At 34.8% G+C, this 19,717-nt stretch overlaps 1 protein-coding gene across 8 annotated transcripts in view; it reads left to right on the top strand.

Annotated features, from left to right (window-relative positions):
* The first annotated feature begins 209 nt into the window (after positions 1-209).
* LOC127869057 (uncharacterized) overlaps positions 210-19,717 on the top strand; it is a 34,698-nt gene continuing 15,190 nt past the window's right edge. Inside the window, exons 1-6 of one of the 8 annotated variants that reach the window (XM_052411334.1) lie at positions 218-387; positions 4,988-5,651; positions 6,297-6,455; positions 9,821-10,391; positions 15,340-16,299; positions 16,409-16,967. In XM_052411334.1, coding sequence (XP_052267294.1) covers positions 5,121-5,651; positions 6,297-6,455; positions 9,821-10,391; positions 15,340-16,299; positions 16,409-16,884 — 2,697 coding nt within the window. In that variant the 5' untranslated portion in view covers positions 218-387; positions 4,988-5,120 and the 3' untranslated portion in view covers positions 16,885-16,967. Of the gene's footprint in view, positions 402-436; positions 839-4,987; positions 5,652-6,296; positions 6,456-9,820; positions 10,392-15,339; positions 16,300-16,408; positions 16,968-19,717 lie in introns of those variants that run through there. The other 7 variants (XM_052411332.1, XM_052411327.1, XM_052411331.1 and 4 more) reach the window with 7 other exon arrangements.

Below are 19,717 nucleotides of genomic sequence, written 5' to 3'. Positions count from 1 at the left end.
ATTGTTCATTCGTTCACCCGTTGTTGTGTATTAAATTGAGCTTAATCCGAAGCCTACATCGATTAAATTTTAATCATGAACTATCTGTTTTTAGTTGTTTCTGTGTCAGAGTTATAAAGATGCTTATTGAATTCATTCGGAATATGACTTATATTACTATAACAAATATCGTGACTCTACTGTATTCCTAATGTAATTTGAATCAATGGTCGACAATCACACAGCTCACTAGTGCCTACGTAATCAGTTTATGCGCTGCACTTATTTGGAACAACTCTTGAACAAGAACACGGTACGTTTATTGATAAAATACTTTAAAGTCGCTCATAAATAAATTCAACAGACAGGAACGCGTTATGAGATGCCGGATAAGACGTCCGAGGGCAGGTTTTACTACTTGTGTAATGTACATGTTAACAATTCAGCAACAATAGTATCAGTTATACGAATTTAAATCATGTAGTCGTGCTAGATTACAAATGAAGACGTTTTTCTAAGTAGTTTCTGAAAACTGTCTGTACTGCAGTAAATTGCATTTCATTTATATAATAATGGTATTATAATGGCGAAACGAAACGAATATATACGGACGAATGCAGAACTAATTGGTGTGAATTTATGCATTATATGGTTTGGTCATAAGAGGAAATAGCGTAATTGCTATAAAAAGCATTCAGCGGGAAACCTTTAGTGTTTTCCCGCGAAGTATTTTTATAACAATCGCACTCTTAATATAGTAACATGCTGGGATTACCCGCGGAGCAGGTAAACAGGTATGCAGCACGATCACATGTAAAGTAGCTTAGGCCTACAGTCGATTGGTGTATAGCGGATTATAGTGAGTAACGGATAGCTTACACGTTTTTTGCAAAATACTTTTATTTATGTTAAGATTTATAGTTTTCTATGAATTGAATACAAAAAACCTCTCATTGTTAAGTCGATTCATGTTTTTGTTGATGTGTGTCAATGTTTACAACTGTTTTTTTTTTCGAAAGCCAAAAAAAGGTCACGTTATGTACGCACCGTTTTTGTGACGACAGGAACAGTGCAGACGAATGGTTTCTTGAATTTTGCAGATTTTGTTTGGTAAACATAATGTTCATTGATGTAATATTTTAGTATTATGTGTCCTTTACAAAAGTAAGAATGCTCAGAAACCAGATTGATGCGTACCATATAAAATAAGCATGAAAGCTGCAACTCGGGATTTAGTGAATAACGGACATGTGGTGACCCATATTCAGGAATGTGGTGATTGTCTCAAAATAAATATAAACTCAATTGAAGTTGTCCAATACACATGTGGTTAGCATGTGGCTATGATATTAATAAGTGAAAACATCATTTTTAATGAAAAATAATCAAATTATAACGAAAAATCGATTTCTCTGAAAACATATTTTCCACTATCAAATCTATATATAGATTCAACTCAAAATGACCCGAATATAGGGTGCATCGCTTTGAACAGCCATTACTTCATTAATTGTGCAGCGTTTTCCATGAACTTAGTCTTATTAAACGCAGAAATGAATTTCCTTTCTGGAAATGTATATATATTGCAATTTTTTTTGTACAAATGCTGTGTCAAAGTTCAAGAAATAACACGATACACATGTAATCCAATAAAGACCTAAGCGATCCGATAATGGCTGAATCAGTGTACCATGAAATTCGCGCTGTAAACAAATAATCCTTTTTGGAAATTTAAAACCGCTGGCATGTTTCAATAGGAAAGACATGTGTCTATCTAGGTTTAATGGTTTAATTACTGAATGCATGGTGTTTACGTTGAAATGAGACTCGAAGTCCTTAGCTATCCGTTAAACACCAATCGACTGTAATCGATTTATAATAGCGCAATACACACCTTTTGTATTCCTTCAATGCAGGTAGCTTAAAATGCTTTAAACTAAGTATGTTTATGGGCCTAACTTAGTACAAGAAGTGGACTTAATAGTTCGCTGAAGTTGAAAGTTATACATAAAATGAGATATGGGCAATGGAATACGAGTTTTTTTCTATAAATTCAATCTATCAAATCTGCCGCCGAATTTCGGCGGCAATCCCCCACATGAAAAGTAAACTTTTTTCCCCTTTTGGGGGGGGGGGAAATTCCCTTTAAAAAAACAACAACATTTTTTTATATTTTTTTTAATAGAAAGATGTGTCTCATCTCATGATTATTATATCTCAATTCTATTTCAATTTAATCTTTTCAAACATACTAAATTATGAAAAATGCAATGAATTTAGTGCAAACATGTACAAATGTAATAATGAAAGAGTAAGTAAAAAAAATCCCCCAAAAAGGGATACGCCGCGAAAATTCTCCCTCCTAAGGGTTGCGGACCCCTTCCCCCAAAGTTGTGTGATGGCGCTGATATACATAAATAAGATTGTTTAACTCTTCAATTGGACTACTTAGCCAATTACTAGCTTCCATATTTACATTATACAAATTAAGAACTTCTGTCCATCCTTTGAGAAAACATCCCTAAACAATATTCCTCGGAACGAACGTTATTACCTTATTTGTAAACAATTGCACAATGTGGATATGTTAAGTATCTTAAATTACAACACAGGTATATTAAACGGGCTTACAACAGTGTCCCATCTAATGAACATTTCGACAGCTTATTTGTATCAACATGCACATCTGCAATTAGCATTTGTGTACAGTTGTAATTATGTAAATGAATCTTTAACCAATTGCAAATTATTTTTGAATGCCACAAGCACATTCACATTAATACATGTAATTTTCTTGCTGTCTTTCAAAAAATTATTGATATGCTTCTTCACATTATTATTGTTTTGAACACAATTTCTTATTTTGTGAAATATAATGATAGGTGGTATCAATTTATGTAAAATTAGCATCGAACAATCGGGATTAAATCGTTAAAACTTGATACATTAAGTTTAAACCTGTCTAAGCAAGGTTAAGAATATAAGAAATGTTACTAATGCCACCAAATGACGGTTTGTGAACATAAACACTGAACGATATTTAAGTGGGCTGTAGTTTGCTTTATTATATAATTTTGAATAACATTTGGATTCCAGGTTCAAATTCATATCGAAGTTAAGAATAAAGGTTTTAAGTATTTTGTCGTCTGTTTTCCAAATAACCGTGTCCTAACTAATTTTATTTCCAGGCCTCTTGCTTATTCCCAAACTGGGCCGAACTAATTTTTAGCGAGGCTGTTTTCGGAGAAAATACGAGCAATTGTCATAGCCAGCTCGTCGTCCGCCGTCCGCCGCAGGCGTCGTGCTAAAACCTTAAAATTGGCCATAACATTTTTAATATTGAAGATAGCAACTTAATATTTGGCATGCATGTGTATCTCATGGAGCTGCACATTTTAAGTGGTACAATTAAAAGGTGAACATCATCTTTCAAGGTCTAGGTTCGAAAAAGCATAGTCAAGCGAAGTAATAAGCTTTAAATGGACATAGTTATCTGACCTGCCCAGGTATATATTTTTGTTAAATAAATCAAAGCCGCGCAGTAGGCGGCAATGTGTTTCTGACAAACACATTGTGGTAAAAGGTCAAGGTCATCCTTTACGGTCTACGGTAAAAAATACAAATTTAAGGGAAGAGATAAGCTTTAAAGGGAGATAATTATTCAATATTGAACATAGCCACTATATATATTTGGCATGCATGTGTACCTCATGGAGCTGCACATTTTGAGTGGTGAATCTACAGTCACGGTAGTGGCTTTTAATTTTTTGCTACTAGAAAAAGAGATTTGTTACAATTATTTTAAAGGAAAGTAATTTATATAACTATAAATCTCATATTATATTTTTCCTTACCAAGAATTGAAGTTCTTTTCAGAGTTACTGTACAGATTTATTATTAAGATTATGTTTAACCCACATGATTGATTTGTCAAAGGTGTTTTTAAATGATATAATTATAATTTCTTTGCTGCTCATTACAATGATCAACTCTGGCTATGATCTCTTTTAAACCACAGACCTTGGTTGTCAGTGATGTCTGACATGGTCATAATTGACTGTGAGACTCTTCCCCCCCCCCCCGGTTGGATTGGACAAAATTAAAGGGAAGTAATAAACTTTAAAGGGAGATGACTTCTACACCTGCCGAATGATAAAAATAAATTTTATTTTAATGCGGCGCATTAGGGGGCATTGTGTTTCTGAAAAACTCATCTCTTGTTGGGTCACTAGGTCAAGGTGACTGTAACCTCTTAAAAATTTTAAAAAATTCTAACAAGCTTTCGCAGCCGAGCGTGGCACCCGTAATACGTTGCTCTTGTTATTAATCATGTTGAAATCCCACATTTCAACTTTTTTTAAAGCAAATATAGTTTAACTTTTCCAACATTTGAAAAACATGCCAGTACTGATTATTACAGACTAGCATTAAAACTTGGTTTACAATTAAACAAATACTTGTACTCACAAAAAATTTAGACATGTTTTTTGCGGAAAAGAACGTTCACATTTACCGATTTTCTACTAAACCAATACTTTTTTTTGAAATTTAACCAAATCTACCTCGAGACTATGATACTTGCAACAAGCGACTGATAACTGACTTAGTTTAAATCATCGTTCAAACACAAAGTCTGCCGGGAAAATTCCGCGAAATCCGAAATATACGTCCTTTAGATAAGCTTGTACTTTTCTTGGTTTCAAATAGCAACACAAAGGCTTTCTTATAAATCGTCTTGATTCAAAACAGCTTTGTCGTATGAGCGTCTCAAATGCAGAGGCAATATTATATGTGGCGTCAAAAATGCCAATCTCGACTAATCTCATCGTACTGTCATGACAGGATTTAATGAAGCAGAGCTCATATGTATACAGTCAGCCAGTATAACTGAGTGAAAAGATAAACTTTATGCTTAAGCACCAATAGCATGTATATAAACAATGTATGTTAAACAGTTATAATCTAAGTCAAATTTATGAGTTTAGTTCATGGACGTTTTTTATTGTAGATGATGAATTCCACTCAAAAGGCCATATATACTGGAGTATATGTTGACAAGAGGAATGTAACATAGCAAGGAATGTATGTTGTGTGTATGCTTGTCCATTAAAAAAGTCACCAGTACATGCTAGTGGTGCAGTATGGCCGCTAACACACACCTGATCGGCGACAAGGAGACCAATAATTGGTTCAAAGCGTGCATAGGACTCAATGTTACGAAGGAAGGACTCACTAACTTTCTTTGCACAGAATTACAGAAAGTACACACCGTTTTTGGTATAAGTTGTGGAAACTGCCCAATTGAAAACCTCATACAATGTCCGACATACCCATATTGTAACAAGAGGAAACGGAATTATTGTCCTTTTCACAAATCACAGAAACCGCAGCCATGTAATATATGTGATAATGTAAAACATAATATCATATTACACCACAGATATGGTGAACCTTCCTGGAGGAACACTCGTGCGGAAAAGTGGGCACTAAATTATTGGGAAATAGGCAAATGCTACCTCCCTCCGGACGGATATAGCAGCATTTCCTCGGTCCAGGAATCGGACTTTAATGGTGTGATTAGCATCATGTTGAATTGCCTACATTTCCAGACATGTCTCTCCCCCTTATGTTTATCACCTCCACCGCCTGATAAGCAATGTCCACTAGAAAAGGTAATACAAAGCACGAGTTAAGTGTTTAAACAGTAGTGTGTCTATTTGTTTTACTCATATATGAATGAGTTTGCGAACATTAAAGTGTATTTCATAAAAGCTGTTGCATATTTCATTAACTTCTATTGTATGACTTTCTTAATACTGCATTAACGCACACTTGTCATTTCAAGTATGTGTACATCAAAGCGAGTATTTACGATCTTTATACTTGTTTTCAAAACTTATAAAACATCAAACACAAACACAACAATTCAGAAAAAGTAGTACCATTAAATAAATTAAGTTTAATTAAATTGCAACAATTGTTTACGTAACAAAACTCCTTCATGTGCACAAGAATTGTTCTCTATTTGGAAATGCCCATAAGCTGACGCATCTTTGTTCAGACGAAACGTAGACGCGCTTTGGTTTGTAATAATAAACGTGTCGGTATCGACGTTAATTTTGCTGTATACAGAATACTGCAGTATACTTTCTTTCATTGCTGGTCCTTTATTTTTCATAAACTTTATTAACATGCATAAATCATATTGATAAGCTAATAAGATTGTGAGAGAGAAATGTCGACATTAACATTCTACATACTCGCTTTAAAATTCGAATATAATACTTGTTTATTTATCATGATTTGTTTTTTCTTAGGTTCGTCAGATTGGCCGAGATGTGCGACAAACATCCGACTGCAAGGTTACAGATGCTGACTTGCAGGACTATTTCAAGACACTGTCCACGCTCCTGGCTGACCCACAATACTTACAACATGATCCTTCAGCCATCATAGCATGTACAAGACTTAGTGATGTAAGTTAAAGGGACCAGTTTATATATTTATAAATTTAGAATGGTTTGTAACGTCTTTCAAACAGCAAAGAATAGTGCAAATTATAAAACTATAATACAATTAACAACGACACATAAGGCAAAATAAATGTTTTATAACATATCGTTGTTTTCCAAGAAATGGGTAGGCAATAAGTATTGCACTTTTTCGTCCGTACCTACATACGTGAGACCGCCCCAAAGCTCCTTCTCTTGAATTGATTTCGCATAATATTCACATCTGAATTTCCTCAATGTGGAGATAATCGTACACAATTTGGCTGCCACATTAGTTTGGAGAATTATTGTGGTTTTTCTTGGTTTCCACTATTTATAATTATATATTACATATGCCTAAAATGTGTCTACTCTGATTGTCTTTAACTTCTTGGCCGATTTCGCTCAAACTTTCACAGCTCAATCATCTTAATTGGTGTTTGATCATAAAGGATGGAATTTTATCACATTCCCTACCCTGTTTCCCATGTAATATAACCATTACATATAATTTTATCTTACACATGTGTAAAATACTTTTTAAGCGTTTTCATTGGCTTAGTTTTCATTTATTGACAAATCGCATTTTGTTATTTTGCTGAAATGACGTTGCAACGTCAAATGACGACAAGAAATGTAAACATCATTCGGGATTTATCATTTGCGTAAATATTTATTTAATTTGCTCACTTTAAAGCATGTGATAAAAAAGATCTGACACTCGTTGTCATATCATACCATATTTTATTAAACTCGTCTAGGAAATTCGTAAGTAAGATCGCCAAAGGCTCGCTTACTAACAAAATTCCTGAACTCGTTTAATAAAATATGGTATGATATAACAACTCGTGCCAGATCCTATATGTATCCGCTGCACATTTTATAATTATGATTGGCGTCGCACTGAAGTGCGGCGACTCGTATGTAATACGTTTTTTTTACGCTTATGGGAGGAGAAGTTATTTTACGGATCAATGTATATATTTTTGTTATCAGAATATCTTGCACAGTGGTGTTTTTTTTGTGTAAATTAGTGTAAATAAGTACTGCATTTATGCCTATTACATTTACTACAACAATTATTGCAAATAACGCAAAGCTAATTTTTTAAATTAATAACTGATCACAGGGACTGGGCAATAATAAAAGATCACAGGGACTGGGCAAATACTCGAACCGGTGAAACTTTCTGGTTTTGTATAAAAACAAAAGATAATCAAAATATTTTTATCTTGTGTTTTTTGTAACAATAGCGCAGACTTTTGCTGTTCGAGTTTTGGTTAACGCGTATTTTCTTCAATTTTACAAGACGACAGCGATTACACGGTGTATTGCTTTATTGATAACCGTTACACTACAGTCACTTATTAATATCTTAGTAAGAATGTGATTTTTCAAGCGGTTCCGTAGTGTAGTGGTTACACGCTCGCTTCACATGTGAGAGGCCCAAGGTTCGAGCCCCAGTAGAATCAAATTAGTTTATTTACGTTCTATGTTAACTTTTTGTTTTGATGTAGACATTAAATTTTAAAATAAATATGCTGTTTTATTGTAACTATTGTTATGCCCCCGGGTCGAAAGATCGGGGATATATTGTTTTTTTGCCTGTCTGTCCGTCATTATGTCATTCTGTCATCAAAACTTAAACCTAACATTAAAGTTTTGCAATAGCTTTTTAAATATTGAACATAGCAACTTGATATTTGGCATGCATGTGTATCTCCTGAAACTGCACATTTTAAGTGGTGAAAGGTCAAGGTCAAGATCATCCTTCAAGGTCAAAGGTAAAAAAACTAAAACATTAACCTTACATGAAAATTGTGCAATAACTTTTGAAATATTGAAGAAAGCAACTTGATATTTTGTATGCATGTGAATCTCATAGAGCTGCACATTTTGAGTGGTAAAAGGTCAAGGTCATCCTTGAAGGTCAAAGGTAAAAAATAATAACCTTACATTCAAGTTTTGCAATAACTTATGAAATATTGAAGATAGCAGCTTGATATTTGGCATGCATGTGTATCTCATGGAGCTGCACATTTTGATTGGTGAAATGTCAAGGCCAAGGTCATCCTTCGAGGTCAAAGGTAAAAAATAATAAAAAAGCGGCGCATTAGGGGGCATTGTGTTTCTGACAAACACATCTTTTGTTTGTTTTTATTATGCTCATGAAATATATGTGTGAGAGGGTGGGGGGTCGTAAACACATTAAAACTTCTACAATGTTTTCATATCAATGAGTACTCAACCCCTATCGTAAATGAGCAACGTAAGAATAAGTTCAGAATCATCTGCCCTTGAAGTTGAGAAAAATATGAAATTTATAAATAACGCCTACAAGAAGAAGCAGATTTTTTTTAAACCTACACAGTTCTGTTACATTAATGAAAACTGCACTCGGATGCCAGTAAAAAAAGGAAACCAATGTAAATAAAATGAACTATGAAATATTTGGGGGTTACAACACACAATCATAGATAATGGTTATTTGGGGTTTATAACACAACATCATAGATAATGGTTATTTTGGGTTATAACACAAAATCATGGTTATACCAGTATCTTTTTCTATTTTGTTTAAAATAATCGGCCAATATATTAATATTTACAGTAGAAAAAAATCGTTCCATGTAACTACATAGAGTGCCTTTACACTGAAATTCCCGACGCCCTTTGATGCTTTGCATCAATACTTATCTTGTACAATATATAAATGTTTGGATAATGCACACGCGCATAGTTTCAAAAACGAAATGATGGTTAAACAATGGTGTATTAGTTTTGTGGTAAAGAAAATGAGTCGAAGAGCCAACTAACATGATCATTATTCAGGTATGAATGTATTAATATTAATTGTAAATCGTATAATTGATATAAACATGTAAAATAGAAAACGTAAAATAAAGTTGACAAAAAATAATGTAATAAATTGACAAGTATGTAGAAATTGAGGGACAATTGACGAGGATGAAGAAATTGAAGCACAATTGTACAGTTTCATCACTAAACGTCATTTCTATAAAGTCATACTTATTCGCATTTATAAGGTCACAGTTCACGAAACGTATTGGCATGGACTAAACAGTTATATTAAGTTAAAATAATGGTATGTTTCAATATGTTTCAATATAAGATTTTGTTTTATAAAAGTATAAGTTATATTAAAGATATGACTTCACCAATGGCTCTGCAACTCGTGAAAAATAAATGTTAACATTCATGAAATGATACTACGATCTATCAAGGACATAAACACATATCAATCAAACCGTATTATTTTCAACATGATTGACATATTTAATATTTGTTTTGGGAAAAACAACACAATATTTGTTTGGATTTGCATGCAGTTGCAGAATGATCGTATGTCCTTTGAAGAACTGGGCAAGCTGTTGAAAGAGGTCAATCAAACGCTCGAAGAAGCAAAAAAGACCGGCAAACGTTTTTCTGAGATGGCGGAAAATACCTTGTCAAAACATCTGCAGAAATTGGATGCCACTAATCAGTTGGGGCTGAAACGCCTTAAAAAGAAGACAACAGTTGGGGAACAACGCCTTCATAGCAAGACGAAAGTTGGGGAACATCGCCTTGAAAGAAAGACACAATTTGGGGCACAGAGAATTGTGGGGCTGAAACGCCTTAAAAAGAAGACAACAGTTGGGGAACAACGCCTTCATAGCAAGACGAAAGTTGGGGAACATCGCCTTGAAAGAAAGACACAATTTGGGGCACAGAGAATTGAAAGCAGGACTCAGTATGGGGAACAACGCATCGAAGAAAAGACAAACGATGCCGATCAATGTATTGATAGCAAGGTACATGATGGAACACAACGCATCGAAATCAGTGTACAGCATGGCATTGAGCGCATGCAACAGGCAGCAAACAAAACTGCACAAGCAGACGAGCGAGACGAAGCAGGTTTGTAAACAGGTTTTGTTTTGCACACCAGTTCGTCTCAATATAAGTAATCCATTTACTAATTATCATTTCAAAAACAAAGTGAACCCAATTAGGATTTAAATTTGGCAAAAACTCCATATATTTCTTGCATAAAAAGACGTGTTTAGTTACACAATTATTTGTTCGTCAGCGTTATGATCTGGTTTTGGTGTTTTGTCTGTAAAAAGTGTGTATGTATTTAATTCTCTTTGAACTTAAAATATGTCTAATACTAGGTCACTTAAAAGGCACATAACTATGTCCTGCAATTAGTTAGAATAATAACCATTTTAAGTTTGCATATTATGTATCAATTGATTTAAAATGATAAGTAATATATGAGTTATAGGAAATGTTTACATATAACTATTACATATTACTAAATGAAACCTTGCCGTAGGAGCTTTGGTTTTTTATGTAATTTTTAAGACGCAACATTGTATATTTTTGTATATAGTCCGCAGTATAACACTAGAGGGGTTTGTTTACGATAAATGACTTTTTTCCGGCAATTTTAGATGGACATATTGTTAATGCTTTTAATCTGTACTGTTTACTGGTTTGCAGGCGTTGGTCAAATGCTAGGGTTAAGTTAAGTGTGCAACATCTATGCAGATAGTATATGTATTGTCCTCGTCGTCGTAGTTTGATGTCGGTGCGTAGACCTTGATGATGTTAATGTTGTGAGGTCTAGCTGAGATACAAATGGAAATTAGTCTCCTTGTGAATGGGATGCAACTGATGATGCTGTTGGCTACCTCCTTCCTAACGATGTAAGCAACCCGATGTTTGGCATTCTCTCCGATGATCCGTAACTTGTGTCATTCGTCCGTTGATGATTTTCCGAAGCCTTGCCACCTGGCCTCGGCTAGTAATAACATTTCCAAGCGGTAGTGTTTCAGCTCATGCTTCAATATGTGGATTTATCCGCATGCAAGGAGTGTTCTTACGTTTCACGTGTGTATGATTGGTCCCTTTGATGCCATCTTGATCGCTTGGTAAACTTTATTATCCTACTTGTCGCATCCACCCTGGGGACTCACAGTGGAGTGCGCGATCATGGTTATTCCAAGCCCTGACCGAGCCCGCTTTGTATTCTGTATTTTTAACCAGGTTTTCCGAAGGAAAAAACTGGTTATTAGATTGGCGAATGCGGGCGGGCTGGCTGGCTGGCTGGCGGGCTGGCTGGCTGGCGGGCTGGCGGAATAAGCTTGTCCGGGCCATAACTATGTCGTTCATTGTCAGATTTTAAAATCATTTGGCACATTTGTTTACCATCATTGGACGGTGTGTCGCGCGAAATAATTACGTCGATATCTCCAAGGTCAAGGTCACACTTTGAGTTCAAAGGTCAAAAATGGCCATAAATGAGCTTGTCCGAGCCATAACTATGTCGTTCATCGTCAGATTTTAAAATCATTTGGCACATTTGTTCACCATCATTGGACGGTGTGTCGCGCGAAATAATTACGTCGATATCTCCAAGGTCAAGGTCACACTTTGAGTTCAAAGGTCAAAAATGGCCATAAATGAGCTTGTCCTGGCCATAACTATGTCATTCATTGTGAGATTTTAAAATCATTTGGCAGATTTGTTCACCATCATGGGACGGTGTGTCCCACGAAAGAATCACGTCAATATCTCCAATGTCAAGGTCGCCACGACTAAAAATAGATTTAAAAAAAAAAAAAAACTTACAAAGGGGGTTAATTTTTTTTGGTCATTTCAAAAGTTCAGTTTGAGTTTTCTCCCTTTATCAGATTTTTTTTTCACAATGAAAACCTGGTTTTGTGACAATTTTGTCCCTTGTATATATTTTTTACTAAGGGGACTCCAGTCTCTTAATAGTCTGAATATCAAAGAGATGAACGCAAGCTTTGGAGTTGGGAACATAAAAAATACGTGCCCATACCAGTATTCGAGCCTTATTCTGTGAAAACTGGGCTTAATGCATTTGTGTAAAATGTCATCCGAGACTAGCCTGTGCAGTCCGCAAAGGCTATATACATTATAAATTAAAAGACTAAGATTAAAAAAAATGAAGGTATCAATTTGATTTGAATGTTAACCCCTTTGAATTTATTAATATATTCATTAAAATATAAGTACTAAATACAAGTAAATACAGAGTGCAATGAAAAGGTTTTATACTCACTGTTTGTCATTTGAAGGCAGTCATAGTTAAATCAGGGACAACTATCTGCTTGTAAGGTATTTTTCTAGTAAGAGTCTCTTTTAAACAAAAATCCAGTTGAGGCTAAAAGTTTTCTCCCAGATTAGCCTGTGGCGAATGCACAGGTTAATAAGGGATGACACTTTACACAAATGCATGAAACCCAGTTTTTACAGAACCTATTTTGTAAATGAAAGACAAAACTAGTGATTCCTGTTTGTTTCAATTTGTGTATTAGACATGCCTACCATGCACTCAGTGCCCTCCCTTGACCCAAGCGATGTGCCCGACCATTCCGTTGGTATATATACAGTAGGCCTCAGCCATAAACATGCCGTGTTTGGTGTTCCCGGAGATTCGTTTTGGGTGTCACGTTTTGTGATCCAGTAATGTTTGTTCCCAATCCAATAGTGCTGATAGTGCTTGCCATCATTTCATGTTGGCCTTATCATCATCAGAACAAAACTAGGATCTTGTTCTTAGAAATGAAAGTATTTTGTGATGTAACTTGTTTTTTAATGAATGCATCAGGCCCTAAAACAAGTCGTTAATTATAAATCACAAAACATCAGTTGAAATACTGGTATCGCTAAGTCTGGTCATGTTGCAGGGTTTTTCATTCCAACAAAACTTAATAATAATAAAAATAATTATGTAATGCCAGTATTTTTCGTTTATTGTAAGCCATATTAATTATACGATTCCCTCATTGTATAATTACTGACTGAAGTGATTTTGACGTGTTGATTTATTAGTTGTTCGCGTATCATCATGAAACTTGGTTAAAACATTGGTTTTATTTATATCTCAGATGAGTTTGCAAATGGTCCCGATCGGTCTAAAAACATGGCCGCCAGGGGAGGTGGGGCAGTTTTCCTTATATGACTATAGAGAAACCGTGTGAACACTGTAGAAGTCACATATTTACGCCCACGAAGGAGGGCATATAGTGATAGCACTGTCTGTCGGTCTGTCCGTCACACTTTTGCGTTTAGGGTTCGAAAAATGCTCATAACTTCTATGTCGCTAAAGATGTAATCTTCATATTTGGTATGCATGTGTATATGTACAAGGCCTTTCCATACGCACAAATTTTGACCTCCTTGACCTTGCACTTAGGGTCCGCGTTTAGGTTTTGAAATCCGCGTTTAGGTTTTGAAAAAGCGTTTTTCGGGGGCATATGTCTTCCGATGGAGACAGCTCTTGTTTGCCTAATCATCATTGAACTAAGTCAAGTAATTGGTTTATTGATATCTCGGACAAGTTGGAAAATGGCTCAGATTGGTAAAAAAACATTTTTTAGCTCACCTGATCTGTCTTTGTCCGTCGTCCGTCAGTCCACATTTGGTTTGTAAACACTCTAGCATTCACATTTCTCAAGCATTATTTATCAAAGTTGCTGAGAAGCTATATGGCCACAAGATCTCAGTCAAGTTTGATAATGAGCAAAATAGCTTAATAAATGCCAGAATTATTGCCCTTATATTGTCAAAATGTTCATGATATTATAAAAAATCCGTGTAAACACTCTAGAGGTCACAATTCTTCTGTTTCAGTTTGTATTAATCTTGGTCATAATATTTATTTCTGTAAGCAAAGTTTGATGTTTGGTCATGAGGAGTCAAAATATTAGTCACCAGGTCAAATCTTACAAAGACCTCGAAAACACTCCATACGATAGAGTTTTAGTTCAATAATGATGAAACTTGACCAGGTTGTTTGTCTGGACAATATCTAGGTCAAGTTTGACGTTTGGTAATGTGGGCACAAAGTCTAGGTCATGGGGTCTAATCTTACAAAAACATTGTACACAGACTAGAGGCCATAGTTTTGGTCCAATAATGATGATACTTGACAAGGATGTTTTTCTTGATGATATCTGATACAATTTGAAATTGGGTTATGTTGGGTCAAAATCTTGGTCACGAGGTCCAAATCTTACAAAAACCTTGTAAACACATGTAGAATTAGCATTACTTGCAAATGTTTGCATGCAAAAAAACCATGCAAATAGACAATACTCAATCAGAATAAATCATTTGTTCACACAGCAAAAGTAAACAGCAACGAACCAATCAAATATGCTCTAGAGTACTGAATTTTCAACTAAGCAATGGAAAAGGCCTTGTAAAAAAAGGTGAGCGAACTAGGGCAATCTTGGCCCTCTTGTTATAAGGATTGGAGTTAGTGTTCGTGTGTCGTATGAATAGATATCGTTGCAGGAAATTAAAATGAAACAATTAAACAAAATTGTGTCTGTGTCGTATGAACGAATCTGCACTAAAAATAAATTTAGATTCACATCTTACATGCAATCTGGCGATTTTGACTGTACAGACATTTTCGATTTCAAAATTAAATATCTGGCTTATTTCGTATTTGTCGACACATGTTCTTTTAACTTTAATTTTAATTTATATTGAAATATCTGTATAATAAGTTTTTTACATATTTTATATAAATTCGTAAATATTTGACAAAAGCGTGCATACTCACTTTAACACTAGGTTAAGCCGTTTACGTATACACGTTATTATATTGTTTAGTAACCCAATACTCCAAATACTAACGCCCGCGTTTAAATGAGATCAACATTTAATAATTTAATAATCATTTTTATTATGCTTGTGTATATATATATATATATATATATATATATATATATATATATATATATATATATATATATATATATATATATATATATATATAATAAAAATGATTATTATATTGATTATAATTACAATGTTGCAGGTCGTTTACTGGAGCAGGATGAAAAGCTCTTAGGTATATGTACAAGTTTCGGCAGAAAGTCACAACAATTAAAGGATGAATGTGAAATTATTTGTAAACGTGTTAGGAAGATTACAGAAGTGTTGAATGTCTATGCTGCTTTTCAAGAGACTGATGAATCCATCGTTATTTTCATCGTAAGTGTAAAAGCTGTATCGGATGAAATTTCAAAGAATCTTACGGACCTTGGCATTCGTTTTATTGTGAAACAACTGGATTTTAATAACTCTTTAATTTCTAATACAAAGTTATCGGTTGCATTTCAAATTAAAGACAGTGAAGTAGAATTGATTCGGACATGCATTTCTAATAATGCAGATCGTTTAATGGCGAAACATAAGTATCTGAGTATTGTAGAAGGCTGCTACCATAAACGTGAGTGCGGCGTCGCTATTGATTCAAGCGCATGCAAATATGAACCAAGACTGGCTCTATATGTACTTGCAAAGGGATATATACCAATTGATGAAGATCCTTTTGAAAAATCATATGATGGTATACAAGTTGAAGTTAGAGAAGGGGTTTTCGTCCCATTTGTAAATACATCCAATGAATATCATGATCATGTACGTATGGGTTGTGCGATTCAGCGTTGTTTGAAAGGTACTCTTGGTTTGTTTATTGAGCACAATATATACGGTCTTTGCGGTTTGACGTGTGCTCATGTTATGCTGTCAAAGGAAGAACATGAAAGATGTAAGCAAATCAATGGACGAATTCACTCTGATTTATTGTTAAATGATTGTGAAGTTTACCAACCAGAACATCCGCACGGACTAGGAAGCCTTGTAGAGGCAATATACAAAGAAGGCAACTGTTTTCAAACAGGAATTGACATCGCCCTTGTGGAAATTAAACAACGTCATCCAATTGATGGCAAATTTCCAAGCAGTATAGACGGAATCAACAGCGAATCCACAGGTATATATGTTGTTTTATAATGAGTGGATACTTATATCTTTAGCTACAATTAATATACATGTATCCACATATTCCCTATTGCTTTATATTATGTTTTATTTGATTTTAGAGATCACTTTTGACTTTGCATCAGGAAAAGCACTTACACCAAATTTAAACAATGGTCGCTGTTGCAAATTTGGACAAATGTCGGGTTATACGGAAGGCACATTGATCAACAAGGAACAAAACAGTGTCGCTAGAGACGTCCTCGAGGTTCTCGGATATAAATTTGTTATCTACAATCAATTAAACGTGAAGTCATTCACAGACTTATTTGCAAAACCGGGTGATTCGGGTTCACCCGTGTTCGTCAAAGACGGTGATGGCGAACCGGCATGTATAGGAATTGTCGTTGGAGGAAGAACATGCGATGGCGTTGTTTATGTAACGCCTATAAATACAATTTTACAGGAATTGGGCATTTCACAACTGAAGTCTTTCATTGCTAATCGTTTCGAAAGATTGGAAGCAAAAGTTAATTCAATTGATCAAAAACTCGATTTTTTAATAACGAAACTGACATCAAGCACAGGAACACAGTAAGCTACCGGTATGTTAAATGCATGTTTAATGTTGTATGTATACTTAATTGTATGTTATTATTTGTACGATATATATCATTCTTTCGGGCTCTTATTCAGTTTTCCCATGGATGTAACGTTGTTATCAATATTGACCCGAAACGTCGATGTTATTGTTTTGGATAGTTACCGGTAAGTATAATTTACAAACATACACAATGAACAATTACATTTCCAACCAAACTTAATCGCGTTTTGCATATCGGGATTTCAAAATCCTTATTGAGTCAGTAATCATTTATGTTGTGATTTAAACATAAATTTGATTTCGTTGATTAAACACGTACGGTTTTAAACGACAAGTAACTTCTGCTGGGCATGCACATAAGTGAGCTTAATATTTATCATTGAAATGCACTTTTTGTAAATTCGAAATTAGAAACTTTCTTGTTCAAGATCGAAATAAGACTCTGTCTTGTTTATTCGGTTTTAGCTGATATTTGGAGTTATTGGGGCAGTGTGAATCGAATTTCCTGCTTGATAATATGATTTGGTTGTGCAAAAAGTGTGAAGATACTTCTCAACCGTGCAACACGTGTCATGACGGACATTGATAAAAATGAGAAGGGTGGAAGTTACGATGTCACTGTCAATGTTTGACTGAAAGGGAAAAATGACGAAGTCATGGTTTTGTCAAAATCGGTTCGTGGAGCAATAGCTACGTCAAATAAAAGCAAGTACGCTGATAAAGCCCCATTAAGAAATTATTTAGCGTGCGCTTAAAAAACACGATTCGAACAACACATGTAATATGGCATGCCTTCGTAGCATTCAACGCACATAAAATGCTTTCGTTAAGCGAATTACATCCATTGGGTCATACGCAATGAGTGGCTCGTATAAATTTGATTATTATTTGAGGGATGCATGTGAACCGCCTGAAAAAGTTGAATTGTTTGCTTTCGAATCGTTTACTCGTGCGGCAAATGAAAATATTAGCCTGTTAGCGAGTCTATCAACGCATTTAAACTTGTTGAGGTTTATGATGAGAGCGTCGATACAATTCTATCTGACAGAGTGACTGACATTTTTAGCACGACTATTATATATGAAATATATATAGTGGAGCTATCCTACTCACCCCGGCGTTGGGATGTTTTAAGCTTGCGAACCACCTCAGTTATTTTCTATGTCCCTTCATATATTGCTTTCTTGTTTTGAATACTTTTTTACCAACATGACCCCAATCTATAAACAAGAGCAGACAGCTGTATCAAGCATTTTGTAAAGATGGTGGCCCTTTTTTCTCTTAGAATAAGCATAGTATTGATAAATCTATGTTAATGTTTGCGTACCACCTCACACATTTCCTATGTCCCTTGACATATTGCTTTCATATTTTACATACTTCTTTACCAACATGACCACAATCTATAAACAAGAGCAGACAGCTGTAACGAGCATTTTGTAAGAATTATGGCCCTTTTTCCACTTAGAATATGCATATTATTGATAAATCTATGTTAAAGTTTGTGTACCACCTTTCCACTTAGAATATGCATATTATTGATAAATCTATGTTAAAGTTTGTGTACCACCTCCAATTTTTTCTATGTACCTTGTAATATTGCTTTTTAATTTTGCATAGTTCTTGACCAACATGACCCCAATCTATAAACAAGAGCAGACAACTGTATCAAGCATTATGTACGAATTATGTTCCCTTGTTATACATAAAGAATTGAAAATTTGGTTAAGTTTTGTGTTTAGTTTTTTTTTTCTAAAGTATCAAAGCTATTGCTTTCATACTTGCAACACTTACTTACTATCATAAGGGGACTGTGCAGGCAAAGTTATGTAACTCTGACTGGTATTTTGACAGAATTATAGCCCCTTTTATACTTAGATAATTAAACATTTGGTTAAGTTTTGTGTTTTGGTCCATTTTACTCCTAAAGTATCATAGCTAGTGCTTTCAGACTTGGAAAACGCACTAACTATCGTAAGGGGACTGTACAGGGCAAGTTGCATAACTCTGGTTGGCATTTAAACGAACTTATGGCCCTTTTCTGTCTGCGTAACTTTGAATATTTTGTTAAATTTTGTGTTAAGATCCACTTTACTTCTAACGTATCAAGGCTATAGCTTTCAAATTTCAAATACTTTCATACTACCATGAGGGTACTGTACCTGGCAAGTTGAATTTGACCTTGACCTTTGAATGACCTTGACTCTCAATGTCAAATAAATAAATTTTGCCCAAATTGCAATCACTTCTTTATTTTCGATCAGATTTGATTCATACTTCGACAAAACAACACTTACCTGACATACCACAATGGACTCCGCCAAAACCATCCCTCACGCTCCACCCCAGAACCCCCCCCCCCCCCCGACAAAAATAAATAATTTTCTTTTTTTTTCTTATTTTTGAAAGATCATCTTATAAATGACCACATCCCCATACCCCCCTCTCCAGCTCCTCTCCGCCCCCATCCAAAAAGAATATTTGTTTTGAAACATGTAAAAAAAAAACAAATATTTATTTATTTTATTTTGGAAGGACCGTCCAACCATCTCACCCATGCTATTGCTATCAAAGTTAAAATACAATATTATTAGTTTGTTTTATGTCTTTACAAATTTTCAAGAGATTGTGGAAAATATACTTGAACTCAGAATCCTCTATAAAGTACAACTTCTTTAAAACATAAACGATCATTATGTTTCAATTATGGTTATCTTCCTCTTAGAATATAACTATATATCCTTGACCTTATTGAATATGAACAATTTCCCCATGATGGCTTACGTTAAACTGTCAAGAACACGAATAGTCGAGCGCGCTGTCTTCT

Source organism: Dreissena polymorpha, chromosome 2 (assembly GCF_020536995.1).
Source record: "Dreissena polymorpha isolate Duluth1 chromosome 2, UMN_Dpol_1.0, whole genome shotgun sequence".
Classification (NCBI taxonomy): Eukaryota; Metazoa; Mollusca; class Bivalvia; order Myida; family Dreissenidae; genus Dreissena; species Dreissena polymorpha.
This window is presented reverse-complemented; position numbering and strand designations above follow the sequence as displayed.